Source organism: Narcine bancroftii, chromosome 2 (genome assembly GCF_036971445.1).
Source record: "Narcine bancroftii isolate sNarBan1 chromosome 2, sNarBan1.hap1, whole genome shotgun sequence".
Taxonomy (NCBI): Eukaryota; Metazoa; Chordata; class Chondrichthyes; order Torpediniformes; family Narcinidae; genus Narcine; species Narcine bancroftii.
This window is the reverse complement of record NC_091470.1, coordinates 148,265,190-148,286,242: the sequence shown is the minus strand read 5'-3', so window position 1 is coordinate 148,286,242 and position 21,053 is coordinate 148,265,190. Positions and strand designations below refer to the sequence as shown.

At 39.9% G+C, this 21,053-nt stretch overlaps 1 protein-coding gene and 1 long non-coding RNA gene across 14 annotated transcripts in view; both read right to left on the bottom strand.

Moving 5' to 3' along the window:
- Nucleotides 1–1,574: 1,574 nt before the first annotated feature.
- Nucleotides 1,575–4,939, bottom strand: LOC138752472 (uncharacterized). The gene is made up of 3 exons (XR_011350673.1): nucleotides 4,002–4,939; nucleotides 3,244–3,313; nucleotides 1,575–2,241 (listed from the first exon to the last, which is right to left on the bottom strand). It is a non-coding gene; the product is annotated as an uncharacterized lncRNA (long non-coding RNA).
- Nucleotides 4,940–7,977: 3,038 nt separating this feature from the next.
- acot7 (acyl-CoA thioesterase 7) overlaps nucleotides 7,978–21,053 on the bottom strand; it is a 199,935-nt gene continuing 186,859 nt past the window's right edge. For 5 of the 13 annotated variants that reach the window (XM_069918506.1, XM_069918507.1, XM_069918512.1 and 2 more), the window contains 3 exons: nucleotides 15,032–15,078; nucleotides 12,021–12,160; nucleotides 7,978–11,927 (listed from right to left, as the gene is read on the bottom strand). In XM_069918506.1, the coding sequence (XP_069774607.1) occupies nucleotides 12,055–12,160; nucleotides 15,032–15,078 (153 nt within the window). In that variant the 3' untranslated portion in view covers nucleotides 7,978–11,927; nucleotides 12,021–12,054. Of the gene's footprint in view, nucleotides 11,928–12,020; nucleotides 12,161–14,360; nucleotides 14,683–14,891; nucleotides 15,079–21,053 lie in introns of those variants that run through there. The other 8 variants (XM_069918509.1, XM_069918510.1, XR_011351686.1 and 5 more) reach the window with 7 other exon arrangements.

Below are 21,053 nucleotides of genomic sequence, written 5' to 3'. Positions count from 1 at the left end.
TTTGATCTGAAGATTTGCTTTACTCAGTGTGAGTGGAACTGGTGAAGAAACCTTGGATTAGAACATCGGGACTACCTAAACTTTCATGGTTGTTCGTATCTGGACTCTCTTTGCTTCACTTCCATCCCCTTTGAGACCAAGGCCAGCAAATCATTCATGATTTGGAATATTTGCTTCTGTTCACTCCTGCTTCAGTGATGTTGACTTTTCAGATGACAACCTTAAGAGGTCAAGTGACAGAGCCATTGACAGGATTTGGAATCTACTTTGTCACCTAGGCAGAAAGGATTCAGCAAAAAAAAACCTGGTTTGGGAGAAAGTCATCTTAATAAAATTTCCCATGAATGAATCCTCCAGCAAACAGCAAAGCAAGCTGTCACTTCGCTTACTGTGAAAGGAGAACGAGCATAACATTCACATATGGTCACAGGATTCCTGGAATGTTGTGTGCACTGCTGACAATCCCCACTCAAAAAGGTTATCACCCCATTTCCTAATAGTGGAGAGGGGTTAGATTTTGAGGTTGTAATTCAACCAACCCTGGACACCCAGAAGACCCTACCATATCAACCTGCATCTCTGCCTTCTGCTGCTGGAGCCACAAATGAACTGGAATTAATGATCAATCCGAAACAAACCAGCTGTTGCAAGACGGATACAATTAGATAGGTGTGTGTCAGCGGAACCTGTTCTGATTTCATAAGAATGCCATGAGAGTCAGCCATTCTGGCATCCCTTCCTTGCACAGAGTCCTGCCCTCCACCTAATTACCTCGTGAACTGATTGCTTATCTGCCTCATGGCTCATCTTTATTCCATAACTCTACCTCTTCCTTTCCCAGTACAGATATGGAGATCAATATATGTTTGATCTCCTAATTTCACTTCTTCTCAAGAGCTTGGCTATTACGATTAACACCCCCACCTCCAAATAAAAAGAAACACTCTCCACACCTTGAGAGACTTTCATGGTTTCGATGCAGCTCATGAAGAGACTCTTCTACTCATCTGCTTCTTCATTTTGCCCCATTCCATCTTTTGCCAACCTGCGCTGCTCACTTTCCACTCACTAATCTAAATGACAAGCCCCACCTTTCAATGACGTTGGATAATATACTGCTGAGAGTATAACAAGGATTGTTATTAAACATCTCTCACACAAGTTCTCTTTCTGCTTCATTTGTCTGTTCTCCTTTTCCTTTACACTTTTGTTCATTCACTTTTACCACTTCTCATCATGTGAGGCTATTATGATAACCATTTACTTTCTTTTCTTCTTCTTTGGCTTGGCTTCGCGGACGAAGATTTATGGAGGGGGTAAAAAGTCCACGTCAGCTGCAGGCTCGTTTGTGGCTGACAAGTCCGATGCGGGACAGGCAGACACGATTGCAGCGGTTGCAGGGGAAAATTGGTTGGTTGGGGTTGGGTGTTGGGTTTTTCCTCCTTTGCCTTTTGTCAGTGAGGTGGGCTCTGCGGTCTTCTTCAAAGGAGGTTGCTGCCCGCCAAACTGTGAGGCGCCAAGATGCACGGTTTGAGGCGTTATCAGCCCACTGGCGGTGGTCAATGTGGCAGGCACCAAGAGATTTCTTTAGGCAGTCCTTGTACCTTTTCTTTGGTGCACCTCTGTCACGGTGGCCAGTGGAGAGCTCGCCATATAACACGATTAGTATCAAGCATACCCAGATGAGATATATTGGCCAGATGTGCAGTTATAATCTTGCATGCCCTGACCAATATGCAAAAGTGCATTTTATATATGTTTACAATTATAGAACAGTATACATGCAGTTTTATAAAGGTGTTGCTGTGTAAAACTGAATCCAGTGAGACACGAATGTTTGCAGATGCTGTGATTGTAATGCTGGAGAAACTCAGCAGATCTTGCAGCATCCATAGGAGTAAAGATATATAACCAACGTTTTAGGCCTGAGACCTTCTTCTAGGTATGAAAACTGAATTTATATTTGGCAGATTGAGTCTACTCTCATTCATTGCACAGAGTATCTTAACAGCCAGCAGATTGATGCTGTCTCCTGTCATTAAGAGTCAAGACAAGGAGAGTCGAAAACTGGGAGTTGGAGAAATATAAAATAAATGGCATCAGCCACACAGGCTTCTGATATTCCTTGGTTTTGATGTGTTCAGGTCAGGTTTGTAGGATCCGCCGCTGCCCACTGGCTCTGCACACACGAATTCACCAGTGCTGCCTTCGATTGTCTGGTTCAATGGTGAGGCTGTGACGCTGTGGAAAATAATAGGCATTGGAAGTTCTGTAGGAACGTCTAAGGCATCAGCAATACATTCCTGTCCATTCTTACTCATACTGCAGAAAGATCAGCACAGGGCCAGCATGATGCAAATAATATCATTCACCCGTTTCCATGGAAATGGGCATTTTTGACAGAAACTTACAGGCCTTCCTCTGTAATGAGGTACACAGGCATCCTCCCTCAGGCAGCGTAAGCAGCAGGCAGCCAGGAAGACCTTAGCTGCCTGCACAGGAGTCGTCCAACACTATAATTGGATGTTATTTAAACGTTCAGGGAAGCAAGACATAATTTTAAATCAATTGTGCATCTTTTAACAGCCACTCAAGTTGAGTTCTTTAATCTATTAAAAATACATATGATGTAAAATTAATTCACTTGCTATTTTTTTAAAATCCTTACCTTAGCATATATCAATGGCTTATTCAGATGGTGTTATGCATTAATGCTTTACATAACTTCAGCAGCAATCAGGATTGGCACCAGAACAAGTCTTAGTGGGGGCCATTAGGGTAACCTGTAAACCTGCCACCTGGCTTGGATAATACATTTCTTTTATCTCAAGTCTTGCTGTATTGAAAATTGAGTTGCACAGTATAGCCATTCACAACTAGGCCAGCGATATACAGCTGTCAGGAATGATGCTGGAGAGAATTATGGGGTGTGTTGGAAGAGATAGACTAAATGTCTTCACTTGAGATTATATGGCATTTTTGTGGAGTTAGAGGGACCAGCACGGTGGGAGTGATACATCGTGCTCCGCTCTCTCAGCTGCTGTTTCCTGGTGATAAATAGACTTGCTCAGCCCACAATCTACCCTGTGGCCAGAGCACCTCCCATCACAACACAACCCAGTCGTGATGGAACCTGAAGGGCAAAACAGCCTGGAGACTCCAACCTTTAGATCAAAGTAAAACATGAAAAACATGATTGTATTTAAAGCACAGATATGCTGGAAGGAGGTAAAGATATATTACCGATAGATTGGACCTGAGGCCTTCCTCAGGCTATGGTTCTGCTCCTTGTAGTGTCCATAGGAAGTTTCACCTTTGAAAAAAAACATCCAGGATACAGGCTTTATTCTCATCCCAACTTGCATAGAACTCCACAAGAATTAAACAAAAAAAAGGCCCTTCAAGAACAGAACTCCAGTGTGGCATCAATACTGATTTAAAAGTACTTTCGAGTCTGATTTAGGAACCAACTAGTTTGATTTGTATGTACAGCATCTCAAAGAGATTCCTTCAGGTACATGTGTGCATTTTTTAACTTAGAACTCTGAGCGAGCAGCTCTCATGAATAGAAGGATAGTTTTTATTTGCAAAGCAAATAATTTGAATGTTTCAAACAGCCAACTCATTACTTAAGAACTGAAAATAGCTTGTGATGTAGGCAAGAAAAGTAATAGACCATATGATATAGGAGCCGAAGTAGGCCAGAAATAGTCCACTCCACCATTCTATCCTGAGCTGATCCTTTCTCCCACTCAGCCCCATTCTCCTGCTTTCTCCCCGCTACCTTTGATACCCTGAGCATTCAGATAACTATCAATCTCTGTGTTAAATACACCCAACAATACAGGTACTCCCAACTTGCAACCCATGTGGCTTTCGTCTATCCACACATATGACCAAAAATTTGTTTAAAAAAATATAAAATTTACAGAGATTACATTGTATTTGACAAACTATAACGGGGATACAGGGCATGTAAGAGCCAAAATGTTTGTACTTACCTTGTTAGTCGGCATCCCAGGGTCCATAGGCTGGGTGCGGCCATCTTGATTCCTGTGTGATTGCACGAGTCTTTGGTTGGCACATGCACAGTTTGCGTATTGGAGTTCGATTGGCACGTTAAGGGTGAAAATTCAATATTGTTAGGGTGCTTAACTCCTGTATTCTATTAAAAGAGACCTGACTGAAACAGGTGGTTTTATAAAGGATTTGCCTCGTAGTTGCTCCTAGTGGTAGGTGATCACATAATGCCTTCACTTTGTTGCTCCACTATGTTACATGTCTGTTGGTCATTAGTATAAACCAGCGGGTCACTACTGAAAACCTGTCCCTCACAATTACAGGGAATTAAGAGGGGAGTGGAATGGGCAGGTGAGTGTAAGAGGTGCTTCATCTGCAGCAGCTAAACCTAGGTAGATGAGGGAGATGATGATGAGGAGATTATTATCATATATCTTAGTATAGATGCAATGGAATTCTTGCTTGCTGCAGGTACACAGGTATATAAAGCACACTAACAAACAATAAGCATAAATTAAATTAACACAATATGTCACAAGAGAAACAAAAAGATGTGAAGTATAAAAGGATGGATAAGTATTCAGAGCTACACTAAGGCAAAATCATGCTGTTTGAAGAGATGTAAGGCAAAGAGGGTGTTGGTTTGATGGTACCATCATCTGCAGTTGTTTCAATCCTGCCATTCATCCCCTTTCTCCATGAATTAGTCAATACTTTCTTTTTTGTACTATTTGCAATATATTTTTTCCTTTTCACCTTCAATGTGTCTGCCCACATATATAAATTTCAAATATTGTTGTTCAGAAGGCTTGATACAATTTACTCAGAGTTGGTGTCAGAACAAGTCTAATCGGGAAAGGGGTTAGGGTAACGGCAGTGGGGGGGGGGGGGGGGACACAAACTTACGTTTGAGAACTCGCCCAGCAGAGGGGTGGGGAGATGAGAGTGGGTGCCACACCTGCATACCTGCCAGGAACCTCCTCCGTGCGCCAATGTCACACTCCCCCCCTCCCTCCAATGTAATAGAGAAACAGCTGTGCTTATAATGCGTGGAGTTGAAACCACGCCATTTTGGTGACACCCCCTCTCGTCATCTGGTGTGGTCCACAACCCCCTAGTGATGCTAGTGCTGCGGGCACAATAACTCAGTTGGTTGAATGAATTTACTGTCATCCACCAGTTTAACAGTCAAACAGACAGGGATCCCAAGGCGCTTAACTCCTGTGGCAAAAGTCACGCGGAACTTTATCAAAAGTTATTTGAAAGTGCAAAAGAAAACTGATTACTTCATGAATTATTCATCCCAACAAAACCAGATGCCCATGAATAACTTCATCCATTCTATCTTTAACATACCATTGCAACTCATACCAAACAGAACTGAGAGAACTTTGGCTTGGACATTCGTTCTTACTTGGTCAACTATAAGTTGGTCATGAAGAAGGGTGCTGGGTGGTGTGAGTAAGTTCTTTTGAAAGGAGGCCTCACATTCATAGCTGGGCTTTTGCCTTCTGCAAAAAGGAGGTGTGTAACAATAATTCTGGAGCTAGGATAGAGAGAGAGCTGTAATAAAACCTATAGGATGGCACAGTTAGTGTAGTGGTTAGCACAACGGTGTTACAGCGTCAGTGCGTTCGAATTCGGCACTGTTTGTAAGTAGTTTGTACATTCTCCCCATGTCTATGTAGGTTTCCACCAGAAGCTCCAGTTTCCACCCCACCCTTCAAAATATATCGGAGGTTGTAGGTTAATTGGGGTGAATTGGGCAGCATGGGCTTGTGGGCCTGATTCAGATGTTGGTCTCAGAGCTGACACTGGAATCAAGCTGTGCAAAATCTCCCTTGAATTTGTTTCTGGCCCAGTATGAATCTTGGCACTGAATTTTCACTTCACAATTAGCATGAAGGTGAAAAGGCTCTCACTTATTTCCAACATTTTGGAAGAATTAGATCCTGTTCAATTAGCTCAAATTGAATCTAGTACAGTCACAGTATTGCTGCAGAATCATTCATTTCTGGTTATTTTGGACAGGACTGGACATATTAGATCAAGAAAAATATTCCTGATACTGGGGAAGTCCAGAATAAGACCATAAGAAATAAGAATAGAATAATAGACTATTCAGCCCATCAAGTCTGCCCCATCATTTAAGCATCAGCAGATCCATTTTCCAACTCAGCCCTTCTGCCTGGCCTTCACTCCATATCTTTGATGTGAATCAAGAATCTATCAATATCTGCCTTAAATACACTGAATGACTTGGCCTCCACAACCACCAGAGTAACAAATCCTACAGATTTACCACCCTTTGGTTAAAGAAATTCCTCCGCATCTCTGTTCTAAGTGGATGCCTTTCAATCTTGAAGTTTTGCCCTCTTGTCTTACTCTGCCATCATGGGAAACAACCTTTCTACATCTATTCCATGCCTTTCAACATTCAAAATGTCTCAATAAGATCCCCCCTCATTCTCCGAAATTCCAATGGAACAGGCCAAGAACTGTCAACACTTCTCATATAAGCCTTTCATTCCCAGAATCATCCTTGTGAACCTCCTCTGAACTTTCTCCAACATCAGCATGTCCTTTCTTAAATAAGGAGCATAAAACTGCTCACAATACTCCAAATGAGGTCTCATCAGTGCCTTATAAAGCTTCGACATCACATTCCTGCTCTTATAATTCTTTTCCTCATGAAATGAATGCCACCATTGCATTTGCCTTCTTCACCAAAGACTCAACTTACAAGTTTACCTTCAGGCACCTGCAAGAGGATATCTAGGTCCCTTGCATCTGGGAATTTTCAATTTTCTTCCCACCTAAAAAATAGTCTGACTGTACATTTATTCTACCAAAGTACACTTTCTTTCCATCTCGCTTGCCACTTCTCTACCCATTCTCCTAATCTGTGTAGCCTTCAGTAGCCTCCCCGTTTCCTCGTTACTACCTGCGCCACCACCTACCTTCATATCATCTGCAAACTTGGCCACAAAGCCATTCATCCCATAATCCAAATCATTAATGTACAAGGTAAAAAGGAATATATTTACCTAAAGAGTACTGAACCTGTGGAATTCACTATCAGAGAAGATAGATGAACTAATCATTTTATTCAAGATGGAGGTGGATATATTTCTAAAGACATCAAGGGATGCGTGGAAAAATCATTGTAATGAATCTGGATAATCAGCCATTATCATTTTGAATAATAGGACAGGTTTGAGGTGCCAAATGGGTTTTCCCTGCTCTTCATGCCCTCTTGATTCTTCTACCATCAGGTAAAAGGTACAGGAGCACAAAGACAGCCTCTTCTCCACTGCCATCAGATTTCTGAATGAACAATGAACCATGAATATGACCTTGCTTTCTCTTTTTTCTCTTTCTTGCACTATTTTTAGTTATTTTGAAATGCGGTTTATAAAAATGTTTGCACTGTGATGCTGCCCCAAAACAACAAATTTTGTGATGCGTTCATGACAATAAATTCTGATTCAGAATTCTGATTATTATTTTCAAACGTTTCTATGATTAATCCAGAGGTTGTGACCATTGGTATCTATTCAGCTGGTGATCTGCCACTCTCGAGGAAGGGTCGCATAAGGCAGCAACTAGGACAAGTAAAATTCCAGGAACTATCAGAACCTTCAGATATGAAGTCATGAAACTGATGGTGGAAAAAGAAATTGTGGCCTGAAGTATTTTTGTAATTTTAAATTTGGCTGAAATGTTTATTTCAAACTTAAGTCAAAAGCTCTTTTAAACAAATACTAATGAGTTTGTATTTGATTGTGAATTCAATTCTAATGAATTATTGACTGAAGGGCACAGAAATAAATTATTGAGCAAAACTTTTCTTCCTTTCAGAACTTTAAATAATTACTTAAGTGCAGCTAAATATATTGGAAAATGAATTAAGATGAACCATTTTGTACTGGATTCTTGGAATATAATCAAAACACATTTTGTATGAGCTGAAAAATTAAGATTTATTAGTTCAATTACATTCAAGAACCAGGACAAAAATAAAGGTCTTTAGGACCAAGGATCTAGTCATATATTTCAGACGATTCTGGGTTTTTATTTAGTTATATTAGATGATTTAATATGGGACATGCAGGATCCCAATGCAGCAGGCTCAGTGTTGCAAGAGAGCATCATGTTAACTGTGGAAACAGGACTGTTGCAAAGGAGAACTTTCTTGTTTGAAGACTAGATCCCTGTTCCCGTGGGACTCAGTGTTGTGGTGGGAAGTGAATCCATGTTGAAACATGGCACAGTTTTATTGTGGAGACAAGAACCACTTTACTACAAGGCAGTCTTTGTCACAAAGCTATTTTACTCTGAAGACCAAATCCATTATCCAACAGGGTCAGTTGTGGCTGTGGAGAGCAATTTGCTGTTGCAACAGGTGAGTTTTCTGTAGAAACAAGATATAGTCTTTCCCTGGAGACCAGACACGAGTGTAACAGGAGTTTGCTGCTGTAGAGATCAGACCCTTGTTCCAAAAGAATTTTGTGTTTTTCTAGAGATTGGTCTCCTGTTGAAATTATTAAGGGAAACAAAAGATATAGGCTTCATGAATGAAAGTAATGTGGAGATTAAAGATTAGCCTCAATCTTATTGAATAACAGAGCAGGCAAGAGGGAATGAATGGCCTACTCCAGCTTCTATTTCTTATATTCACAATGTTGCTATGGAGGCCAGACCCTTGTTGAAACAGGCTCCGTTGCTAAGGACACTACGAGTTCTTGCTGTGCAGAAAGCAGGTTTCCCACAATATACAAACAATACGAGTCAAGTTAAATGATTAATTACAAGGACAAAAATCAGTGAGAACATACTCACAAATGGACAGTTAATTCTAAAGTAACACCATTATTATTTGTCAGGATTCTTCCTCTGTTTTAAATGTTTTAAAGTAACATCTGTGGTACCTAATATAGTTGGGTTTTTCTATCATTGAATGTCACCCTTGGGAAAGCATCTTTCCAGCAATTGCTCGCATTGACCAATAAATTATTCAAACCTTATTTCAAGGGCCCCTCCGCTAATCCCATACACTGAAGCGTATATTATTCAAATCGTACCTCTCAGCACAATAAGGAGATGAAGCAAATCATGGCACTTTGTTTCTCATTCACATCAAAGTTACGATCCTAACATGACAAGTTCATCTGGACTCCGATGGGTTCGGGACAAAATTCAATCCTTGCTCAAAATTTTCTTCTCGCAATATTCTGAAATGTCAAAATCACTCCAAAGATGAGAATGAGGCTCCAAGCTTAGTTTTTAACTTGAAACAACAGAACTGAACACTTTCTGTCATCCACCTTCATTCTCTATTTGATTTAAATTTTCCCATAAGGTGAAGGGAAGAAAGTTGTTGTATGTGAGATAATGAATGGATGTGATCGGTCCATCTAATCTGAGTACGTGGCACATACACTGCTGAAGCTCATTTACAATCACTAGTCCTAATCGTTCCTTCCTTTTATTTAGTTTAATAACCAGGGAAGTGCACACGGTTCCTCATTTCTATCAAAGAAAGTACCAAAAATGTCATACGGTTGGCAATATTTTTGAAGCTTGTGAATGACAGTAAGTAAACATTACACACACTGGTATGTGAGCCAATAAACTGAAGTCTACTTTTACTGTGAATCTCATTTACTTAATTTCCTTTTCTATCCTATCGAACCACAGAACTCTGCAGCATGGACATAGACCTTTTGGTTCAATATGGCTAGTGTAGGGGTTAGCGCAACTCTATTACCAGTGCCAATAACCTGGGTTCAAATCCACTGCTGAATGTAAGGAGTTTGTGTGTTCTCCCCATGTCTGCATGGGTTTCCTCCCACCCTTCAAATCACACAGGGGATATAGGTTAATTGGGGTATTTAGGCACAGGGTTGTGGGTCAGAATGGCCTGTTACCATGCTTTATGTCTAAATTTTTTAAAAATTAATTCATCCTATTATCTTTTTTCTCACCTTATACATTAATTACACTTAAATTGGGGTAAGTATACTTTATGTACTTAGAAAGCTGCAGCAAGAAAGAATCTCATTTAATTTGTTTTTGTATTTATGTATATAGCAATAAACTTTATGTTCATTCATTCACCTTTAGATTTGGATGGGAAAAGAGGAGAAATATCTTCACTCATCGGGCTATTGAAAGAAGGCAGGGCCCAACACCCTAAATAGTTATTAAAAGGAGTTTGCCAAGTCCGAGAGGATGTGGAATTTACAATTAATTTCAAAAATGTCATAAATAGTCTCCTTCAGCCCTATAAATGTTCATATAATGTCTCTCATGGTGCCCTAAAGCCAACGAGGTGTTCCTGAAATGGAGTCTCTGTTATAGTGGGAAAATGGATCACAAAATGGAATGCGATAATGGCACGTTCATACTTTTTTGCGGGGGTTTTGTGGAATAAATAGGCCCAGAACATTAGGAAGAGCTGCATTCCAAATGGTATCTTTCATCTCCAACTGTCCAGTTTAAAATCTGAACTGAAGGTAGAATCTGTGAGATTCTCTGAACAGAGCACAAGAAGTGCTGGTCAAGATTTTGATCTTCAATTTTTGGAGTGGATCTAGACTTAGAGATTAAATCCAAAATTTTCTCTCTCAGTGATTAGTGTCCTATCATTCACCTAGGGCTGACATTTGCTGGACCCATATAAACAAAGAAAACAGGAGTCAGCCATCCACAATTCAAGATGAGTATGGGTGATCATTTACATTCAGTACCCTCTTTCTTCCTGCAATCCATTCATCACTTCAACCTTAAGAATTACATTTAACTCTCTCCTGAATTTATTTTAAAATTTGCTTTAACTACCTTCCATGGATTTGAATTTTGCAGGTTCACCAACCTGTGGATGAACAAATATCTTATTTCAGTCCCGAGTTGCTTAACCCATAGCGCCAGTCCTGAGTAGCTTACCCCATATCCTCAGGCTGGTTCAGCAATTTCCTACCATCAGGAACATCCTTCCTACATCCAAAACTACCAGCCTCGTCACGATTTTATTCTTCCTCAGTTGGGTGGCACAGTTATCACAAGGATGTTACAGTGCCAGCCACATGGTTTTGAATCTGCTGTTGTCTGGAAGGAGTTTGTACATTTCCCTTGTGTCTGCATGGGTTTCCTCCGGTTCCTTCTCACCTTTCAAAACATATGGGGGTTGTAGATTAATTGGGCAGTATGGGCTCGTGGGCCAGTAGGACCTGTTACCATGCTGTATGTTTAAATTGAAAAGAATTAAAAAATAATTTATTAAAAAACTGCACACAATATTTAAGGTGTGGTCTCATTGCTCAATCGCAGGATGGGAAAATGAGGAGAAATATTTTGCTCATTGAATTGGTACCCAGTAAGACAGGCAGAGGGAACAAAATAGGGCCAATCTGTTCCAACTAGTCAGTATCAGACAAATAGTGAATGGCTAATGCTAGGATGACTACAGCCTTAACCAGATTTAGGGCCAACTCTGATAAATGGGATGGATAATTTACCACTAGTCGGCTGACAGCGGCTGATGCTGAGTTGTGTAACAGTATTCATCTTTTAATAAACCTACTGCCAAGTTGATAAGTAAAGCTGTCCGATGTGACAAACAGTTCATTTCCTTTGAGTGGTTTTCCATGGTCTCCAGAAGGACAGTTCCCCAGTATTACATTTCTTAGCAGTCTTATTTTCTTTAATCTTTTATTTTACACAGACACGATTTGGCTCTCCTAGTGGACGGATCTCATCTGCAGACTCTGCAGTGTAATGAGGCTAATTGGCACATTGTTCTTGTGCCAGCCTTTGGAAGGTCAATCCAATTAATCTCATTCTTCCAATCTTCTAGACTCCTGCCTCCAGAGCTCCTTCATTCATTGACCCATCTTATGAAGCTCCTGAGGATAAAATTTTAAATGTGTTAAAGAGACTTTCTATTCAATGTTTAAGTAACAGCATAAGCTCATGATACACGTGACATTATTTTTTACCTTGCAGCAGCCAACATATCACATCCCACCATAGTCACCTCTCTCCTCCCTTCTCCTGTCGAGAAGATGCAAGCTTGAAAACACCGGCACCAGATTCAAGGACAGTTCCTTTCCTGCTGTTGTCAAATTCTTGAATGGACCTCCGGTAAGTAGAAGATAACGAATTTAAACAAGGAACTCTGTAGACACTGTGATTGTAAGTTAATGTACAAAAGTGCTGGAGAAACTCAGCAGGTCACACAACAATTTTTTTATGTGGCAAAGATACATAACTAACATTTCTGGATCGAACCCTTCAAAAAGGTAGAGCAAAAAGCAGGCAGGAGCCTATGTAAAAGGTGGGGGGAGGGGCAGGGGGAGGAGTACAAGCCTACAGGCAGGATATGGATGGGCAGAAGAGAACAAAAGGATAGGGCGAGGGAAGAGGAGGGGAACTGGAGGAAAAGAGACAGAGGGATGGGGAAGAGAAGGAGACGTGAAGGGTAAGGGGCTCAAGGATACTGGAGAAGTCAACGTAAATACCATCTGGTTGGAGAGTGCCCAGACAGAATATGAGGTATTGTTCCTCCAAGTTATGGGTGGCCTCAGTTTGGCAATGCATGATCCCTTGGTCAGACATGTTGGCGTGGGAGTGGGGTACCAAAGTGAAATGGTTGACCACCAGGACATCCCTGCTATTGCAGAGTGAACGTGCTCAACTAAATGAACTCCCTGTCTGCATTCAGTCTCCCGGATGAAGAGGAAGCCACAACGGAAGCACCAGATGCAGATTCACAAATGTTGCTTCACTTGGAAGGACCGAATGGGGGTGAGGGAGGAGCGCAAGTGTAACATTTCCTCTGGTCTCAGGGGTAGTTACCAAAGGGGTGGATAGTGGGAAGCGACAAGAGGACGAGTCACAGAGGGAAGGCGGAGAGGAGAAGTGACTGGTGGTGGCATTACATTGTAGGTGGTGGAAATTGGTAGAGGACATTATGTTGTGTGCAGAGGCTGGTGGCGTGGTAGGTGAGGGCAAAGAGAATCCTGTCCTTGTTGTGACTAGAGGTGGAGGGGGTTAGGCAGATGGAGGAGATGTGGGTAAGGGGTGATGATGAAAGTAGAGAGGAAGCCACATTTTAAGAGGAAGGTGGAATCTTGGATGATCTCTTATGGAAGATCTCATCCTGGGAGCAGATCCGATAGAGACAGAAGAACTGAGAGAAAGGAATAGAATCCTTACAGACGACAGGGTGTGAAGAGATGTAGTCGAGGCAAGTGTGGGAGCACTTGCAGTCTCATGCACTGCCAAACTGAGGCCACCCACAAATTGGAGGGACAACACCTCATATTCCGTCTGGGCACCCTCCAACCAGACTTCTACGGTTTCCGTTGGACCCTTCCCCTGTCTCCTTCACTTTCCCTATCCCTCTGTCTCCCTTCCTCCAGCTTCCCACCCCTTCCCTCTCAGAGAGCTCTCCCCTCCACCCATCACTTCCCAGCCTTTTTCTCTTCTGCCCTCCCACCTATGATCTCTTACCTGTTGGTCTGTGCTCCTCCCTCTACCTTGTTTCTTGCTCATACCTTGACGAAGGGCTCAGGCATGAAACATTGGTTATGTCAACGCTGTGTGACCTACTGGATTTCTCCAGCACTTTTGTGTCTTTAAAAAAAAATGACGTTAACTGCATTGTTCTCTTTAACACTGTACCTTTTGTCTTATGTGACTCTGAACTCTGCCTTTTTGAAACATTGTAACACTATCCCCTACCCTTTTAATTTTTCCACTACCCCTTGTCTGGATAATATGAGAAACAAAGTGTTTCAGTAGATGCGACAATGATTAATTCAATCCAATTGGTTTCACTGTCAGTAATTGAATAATTCTACCCTGCAAGACATATTTCCTTCACTGACACTTCAGTGCTGAGGAAGAGTTGTGGTATCAGAGGTAAGACGTCAAATCAAAACACCCTCTCTCAGGTAATAGGAGGATTATTTTGTAGAAAAGCAGGGAAGTTCTTTCCACCATCCAAATCAATGTCTATGCCTCAACCAATGCCATTAAAATAATCTACTCATTATCACCTATTTATTGAAGCTTACATAGTGTAAAATGAAAGCTACATTTGCCACATGACATCACCAATCAAGTATTTCATTGGCTGCAAAGTTTTTTAGGCTTTCCCAAGGTCAGAGAAGCACAGTTCAATAAATTCAGTAGGTTTCTAAAGGCACCGAGTAATTAATGGCCTTTTTCTGTAGGTTGCTTTCAAGTCCTTGGTGGACAATCAATAATGGATTGGTAGCTGGTTTACCCTTTCCCCTACCCTGACTGCAATGCATTCATCCCTGGTGTCTCACCTGATGGAAGAAAAAGTGAGATGTGGGTAGAACTTGGAGTCTTTTCCTTGCCTAAGTGAGCAACACTCTTGGCCCTGAGTTAAGAGATGCTTGATTTTTAGCGACGTGCATGGAACCCAGGATAACAATTCATTGCTGTGTCAGCGGTGCCATTTTACAGCAAGCAATGATTGGAGCCATGTCTCTCCCCTTGACAGAGCTTGAAAAAAGAATGTCTGGTTCAGGAGTTTGGTATCAGCTGTGTAAATAATTTGGCCTGCCCATCAGAACCAACCAAAGAGCATTGGTGCCTCAATGCTGGGGATGCTGGTCTGGGAGATAACTATTTAAAGGGGGCGAGAAAAGTGGAAACTGTAAGAAAATAGAAAAGGTAAATATTGATTTTTTTTTCATCAGCCAAAGCCTGGCAGCATTTATTCTACAGGATAATGATACACTTCAATACCATAACTAGGCAAAGACAAAATCCTCAGTGTAATGCATAGTTTCCCTTAAACCGAATAGTGCTTTGGTTAACATTTAATACTTAAATATGTTCAAGTAACATTTAATACTTAAATACGTTCAAGTTATAGGCTGATGAATATGACTTGGTCCTGTTAGCTCTCAGGCTTGCTGATCATTAGCACTTCAATGGTGCAGCAGTCCTTTTGGCTTTGGTTTGTAGGTACCTGCTCCTTCCTTCTTCAAACCTTTTCTTTTCATCTTCTGTTTCAACCTGTTGATAATAAAAAAGGAACTGGTAATATTCATTTATTGTGTGCTCGGGTCAGTTATGGTGAGTATTGGGTAGTGCGTAAAGTCTGCTGTTAGATCTATGATACATGGAACAACATTCTTTATTACAAGTTTATTCTTCATTTTCTTTTTTTTTGAAATTTATTTATAGTATCTCCATACATTCATTTCAAATTGACTTAGTATAATATTACATAATAGATACTAAATAATTTTCAAATTTTCACCCCCCCCCCCACCTCCCCTAACCCCTTAGGAAACCACCTTGTGGTGGTTAATTCCCAAAAACCCAAATGGGTGTGGTATAAACCACAAGTGGCATATGACTTTCGGGAGCAGAAGTACCACCCCCTCCCCCCCCCGCAGGCAGACAAAATACACGTATAAACCAAAAAATCATCATTTCTTATATCCATAAAACCCTGGTCCATCAATTTAACCAATCTTATTCAAAAACTCTTTTTTTGAAAATCCAAACTTGATATTTTGCACCCTTTCCACCCTCCCAACACTGAGTTAAACATTGTTTACAATCAATAAAAGTTTTTTTTTTAAATTTTTTTTTCAAGTCTTCCTGAATTTCATCCACTGAATTAAAACACCTCTGAACATCCCAGTTCAACACCGAATCTTCCATTCTTCTCAGTCTCAAGTTGAATTTGTAGCTTACTTTCAAAAAAAAAGTTATTTTCAAATCTTTTAAAATTTTCTTGAACATAATTCCTTCGGTCTTGATCTTCTAAAGCATCAATGTTATTCATAAGTTCTTTCTTCTGTGTTTCCCAATTTAATACCAAATTTTCCACTTCGTCAATCTTCTCAATGTTAAGTTAAAATTATTGTTTATTTTCAAGAAAAACTTATTCAAAATTTTTAACTCTTCTTGGACATTGCTCCTTCGACTTTAATTTTAAAAATCATCAATCTTGTTCATAGTTTCTTTCTACTGAATTTCCAAATTTAATAATAAAGTTTCCGTTTTTTCCAATTTTCTCAATATTAAACTGATCTTGTTGTTTAGTTTAAAAAAAACCTTTTCAAAACTATTAAAATCTGTTTGCAATGTATGCATACTCACAGATAATAAATTCACTTTTCCAATATTCCATCCAAAAAAAAAATCACTGATAAACCTTATTGCAGGTCAAGGAGTTCCATATATATGTTTATCTTCAGAAAATATTTCAAATATTTCAAATCAACATTCGTCGCCATCTTTCAAAAAGGAGTCCGAAATCAACTTTAATAAGTTCTGTTCTTGAGAAAATTCCAGCACCAACTCCGGCTCTGTCTGGGCAAATAGGTCAAATTTCTTCCAAAGTCGAAGAATGTAATTTTGTTCTGTATTTATAGATAATAAATTCATCCTTCCGATATTCCATCCAAAAAAAATCACTAATAAACTTTAATGTTATCTGGATTTTTAAAACTCACGGGCAACCAATGCCAATTACTGCAATTTATCTTCATAAAACATTTCAAATCAATATTCATCACCATCTTTCAAAGGGGTGTCCAAGACCAGCTTATCCGACAGTCCAATTAATGAGCTCCGTTCTTAAGAAAATTCCAGCCTTGACTCCGTGGTTCTGTCTGGGCAAGTAGGCCGAGTTTCTTCCAAAGTCGGAGAGTGCAGTTTTGTTCTGTATTTGAACTCTATTTTCCTTAATCTTTGTTGCCATTTTAAACATCTTTCAGAGGGGTGTCCAAGGCCAGCTTATCCGACAGTCCAATTAATGAGCTCCGTTCTTGAGAAAATTCCAGCCTTGACTCCGTGGTTCTGTCTGGGCAAGTAGGCCGAGTTTCTTCCGAAGTCGGAGAGTGTAGTTTTGTTCTGTATTTGAACTCTATTTTCCTTAATCTTTGTTGCCATTTTAAACTAAAAACAATTGATAAACAAAACAAAGACTTTTAACAGAAAAGAAATATTCTTAAAATGGGTATTTATATAACTGCCTGGGGGAGACCGGGAATGCACGTCCGCTCCCTACGCCATCTTGCCACGCCCCTATTCTTCATTTTCAATTGAAATGCAGCCACGTCCTTCCATAATTAAAGAAGGTGCTCTGCACTGGTAGCATCCTTTACCATTAATGAGCCTAAAAGTACAATGTCTTTTCAGAAACTGCTTCCATTGTACAGTATATCTGACTGTTCTTAGAAAGCAGCATCTCACCTGATTTGCCGCAGCAGATATGTACATGTGGGTTGTGATGAATCAATTGCACCTCACGGTTCAATGTGGCTATTTCTATCCCACCTCGAACTTTGCAGTCAATCTACTTTGCAAAGGTAGTTCTGGCTATGCTGAAGGAAAGCTTTGGTGAACGTTTTCACGTGCGTGGATGGTTTAATTATAGACTATTTGAGATTTCCACATGATCACATATGATGCCTTAAATAAAACAGAGCCAGGAACGTGAACCTTTACTGAAACAAAAGAATTTCTACGGCACTGTGAATTAGACCATTGGATTTCCATTAGCTTGCTATCAGCTTTGATCTAACACCAGAAATGCTTCACTGCATTAGGATGCTCCTGGCAATGTGAGGGTTTATAGTGATTCTAAAGTTCTGTCAAAGTAAAATAATGTTGCACTGAACCTTTCTTTTTGAAATAAATTTCAATGTGATAATGAGTTTGTGAGCAAATAGAAGACACTAAATAACTGATTCTTTATTCATTTGATTGATTATAAGTGATGCTCTGACATTAAGTATATTCAAGGACACAATAGATAAGGGAATCAGATTTTCTTGGAAGCTGATGAAAAAATGCATTCAGGTTAATGATCAGCTAAGACTAATCTTCATGTGGGAGAGGCTGGAAAGGCCACAGATTGCTGTTCCCATTTCTTCAGTTGTTGAGTTGTAGTGCAGGATAATATATCTACAACATAAACAAACAACACTGGGGTTTCCTTTTGAAGGGCTAGAATTGGAAAGCATGGAAGTTGTGGTAAACTTGACTAGAACATACTTGGAAAATAGTGCCAAGTTCTGCATTTATATGTAAAAGAAGAGGTACTGGAAAAGACAGAGAAGATTTACAATGATAGTTCCAAAACTCTAAGATTATGCCTGCCAGTATAGAGCAGCCGAGGTTTCCTTAGAAAAGAGATGGCTGAAACTGAAGTTAGAAGATTATGAACGTATTTGGCAGTGTAAATGCAGAACAGAGGTCTTCACTTAGAGGTAAAATCAATGCTAGGCATCATCAATACAAAGGAAAGTGCAAGAGGAAGTACAGGTGAATGAACACTGAGAGGTGGCTACACCAAGGTGTTCAGATGAATAGAACCAGAGTCATGGAGAGATGTAGCACAGAAACAGGCTCTATGGCTCATCAGGTCTGTGCTACTACGATCTAAAAACACAAAAATGCTGGTGGAACACAGCAGTTTTGCCGCGTCCATAGTAGGTAAAGATATATAACTGCATTTCAGGCCTGAGCACTTCAAAATGTGAGTAAAAAGCAGGCAGGCACCTGAATTAAAAAGTTGGGGAGGGAAGAATGGGGAGGGGAGAAGCACAGACCAACAAACAAAAGGTGTTAATTGGATATGGTTGGGACACCTACATTTTAAGTGGAAATTCAGTCTTATACAGAGTCGTCTTATGCGCCGGCATCTATGGTAAGTTTAGTATTGAATGTTCTATGTAATATTCCCTTTTGTAACTCTTGGATAACTTAAGGACCCAAGGGTACAGATATAGCATTTGGGGCAAAGGATGCTTTTTTTTCATAGAGCATTATGATCTTCACTCCAGACTTCACTAAGTCTGCTGCAAACAAAATCAACAGGGATTGGAAAGGCACAAGGGAGAATAATTTGTAGCCTCGAGGGAAAGAGAATGGGACTAGGACTGACAGGATTGCTCTAATAGTACACAATGGGCCTGAACTGCGATAATTCTATGATTCTGCAAGGATGTTGAGTCCAACTCTGCAATCTGCTGCCATCCCAGCAGAGCTTAGCGAACACTGCAAATGCTCGTTTGTACAGATGCATTTGTATGCAGTCAACTAATTGGTTGAAAGTACATTTTCTTTACTATTTAAAATATTTTTATTGATTTTAAAGAACATACAAACAAAAAGGGTACAATTCAATAAGACAGTATGGACAGTTACATAAACTAAATACGATATTCTGTATATCACTAACATACATAAATTTGTAAGTCATATCCGTAATTCATATTCTAAATAGTATATACTATTTTAGATAACAAAAACCTCTAATAACAATTAAAAAAGGAAAGAAAATAGTAGAGGAGAAAAACTCAAACCATCACCTAACTGCATTGCCAAATGCTATATATGATTGGTATTAAAAGAAAAACGAAGATTAAAAAAAAAAGAACATGGAAAAGATACAAGTCAGACAATTTAATTACAATAGAGTAAAATTATAAGTAAGATAGTGAGTCATAAATGACCCCCATAACTTCTGGAATCTTAAATCTGAATTATTGATTGAAAAAATTATTTTTCATATTCAAACAGGACATGATGTCACATAACTGCTTATCATGAGTAGGTGGGGCAGCATCCTTCCATTTAAGTAAAATCGCACACCTTGCACATTTTAACAAGCACCATGATAGGAAAACCTGTGCAAAGGCTCTAGCAGTGGAAATAAATTCCAGTGTGTATTTTAAAGAATTGAATGTGTTGGTAAACATTCCAACTCACTGATTCAGAAATTCACTTGAAAAAGACTGCATGTTCTCCTGTGTAATTCTCTCAATGCCAGCCACTTGACACATATTTTGCTGACATAATAGAATAAATTTTGAGTATCATTCCACAGACATTATCCACCCATGTATTTGTCATTCAACATAATGCAGGTGGAGTTGAGGCCAAGATCAAGAGGCTCTTAACCACACAATCACAGAATGAATTGGGGCGAGAAAAGGAGCACCATTAAATACAATAAGTGATATCCACTGAGTCATGAGTTAAACAACAAAGGCTAGCACCTATTTAATACTTAAATACCTAGCACAGCAATAGATTGCTTCAACAGTTTCTGGTTGGAATTATGAAAGCAGGCTTGAAATCTCTGGCATTCACTCAATTATTTGTGTTCAGTTCTAGTCACCTCATGAGGTGAAGGGTGTGGAAGCTATGGAGAGAGTGCAGAGATTTACTAGGTTGCCTGGATTGAAAAATATGTCTTATGAGGCAAGGTTAACAGAGCTGGGACTTTCCTCTTTTGAGTGCCAAAGGATGAGAGGTAACTTAAAAGAGATCTACAAGATTCTGAGAGGCATAGACAAGGTGGACAACCAGCACCTTTTTGGGGACATCTCTACAAAGTGAAGGGAGGAGAGTTTAGGGGAAGAAATCAGGTGTAAGGTTTTTATTTTGTTTCTTTTTAAACAGAGAGCTTTGCTGGGGTGGTGGTGGAGGCTGAAACATTAGGGGGATTTAAGGGACAGGCACATGGATAAAATAAAAATAGAGGGTTACCATGTAGTATAATGGATTTATAATTTGGGAGAATTTGGTAATATTTGGGGAGAATTTAGAGTAGGTTACATACATACACACATTTTAAAACAGATCTTATTTGAAAGACTGTAGATCTCTGGAGAATGTAAGCACATTTCACAAGTAGGTGCTAATTGAACTGACATCATAAAATGAATGGACTGGCTACAAAGTGCCTTTCTGCAGGGTGTTTACAGGAAGGTCACCCTGGGTTTTATTTATCTAAGACAACAACTTGAGCAGAAGGATAACTCCTGTTGATGGCTGAAGAAGGTGGGGGTTTTGCAAGTGAGAGAGTCACATAGGGCTTTCTGGAAGTTTCAGTTGGAGAGAGAGAGGGAGAGAAGAGAAGCCTTCTCAGCTTGTGTGTGGGTAACACTGAAAAGCAGTAGAACAGTGCAACTCAGGTAGAGCTGGTTGAAACTGATGAAAAGTTCCAAAAGCAGTGGATG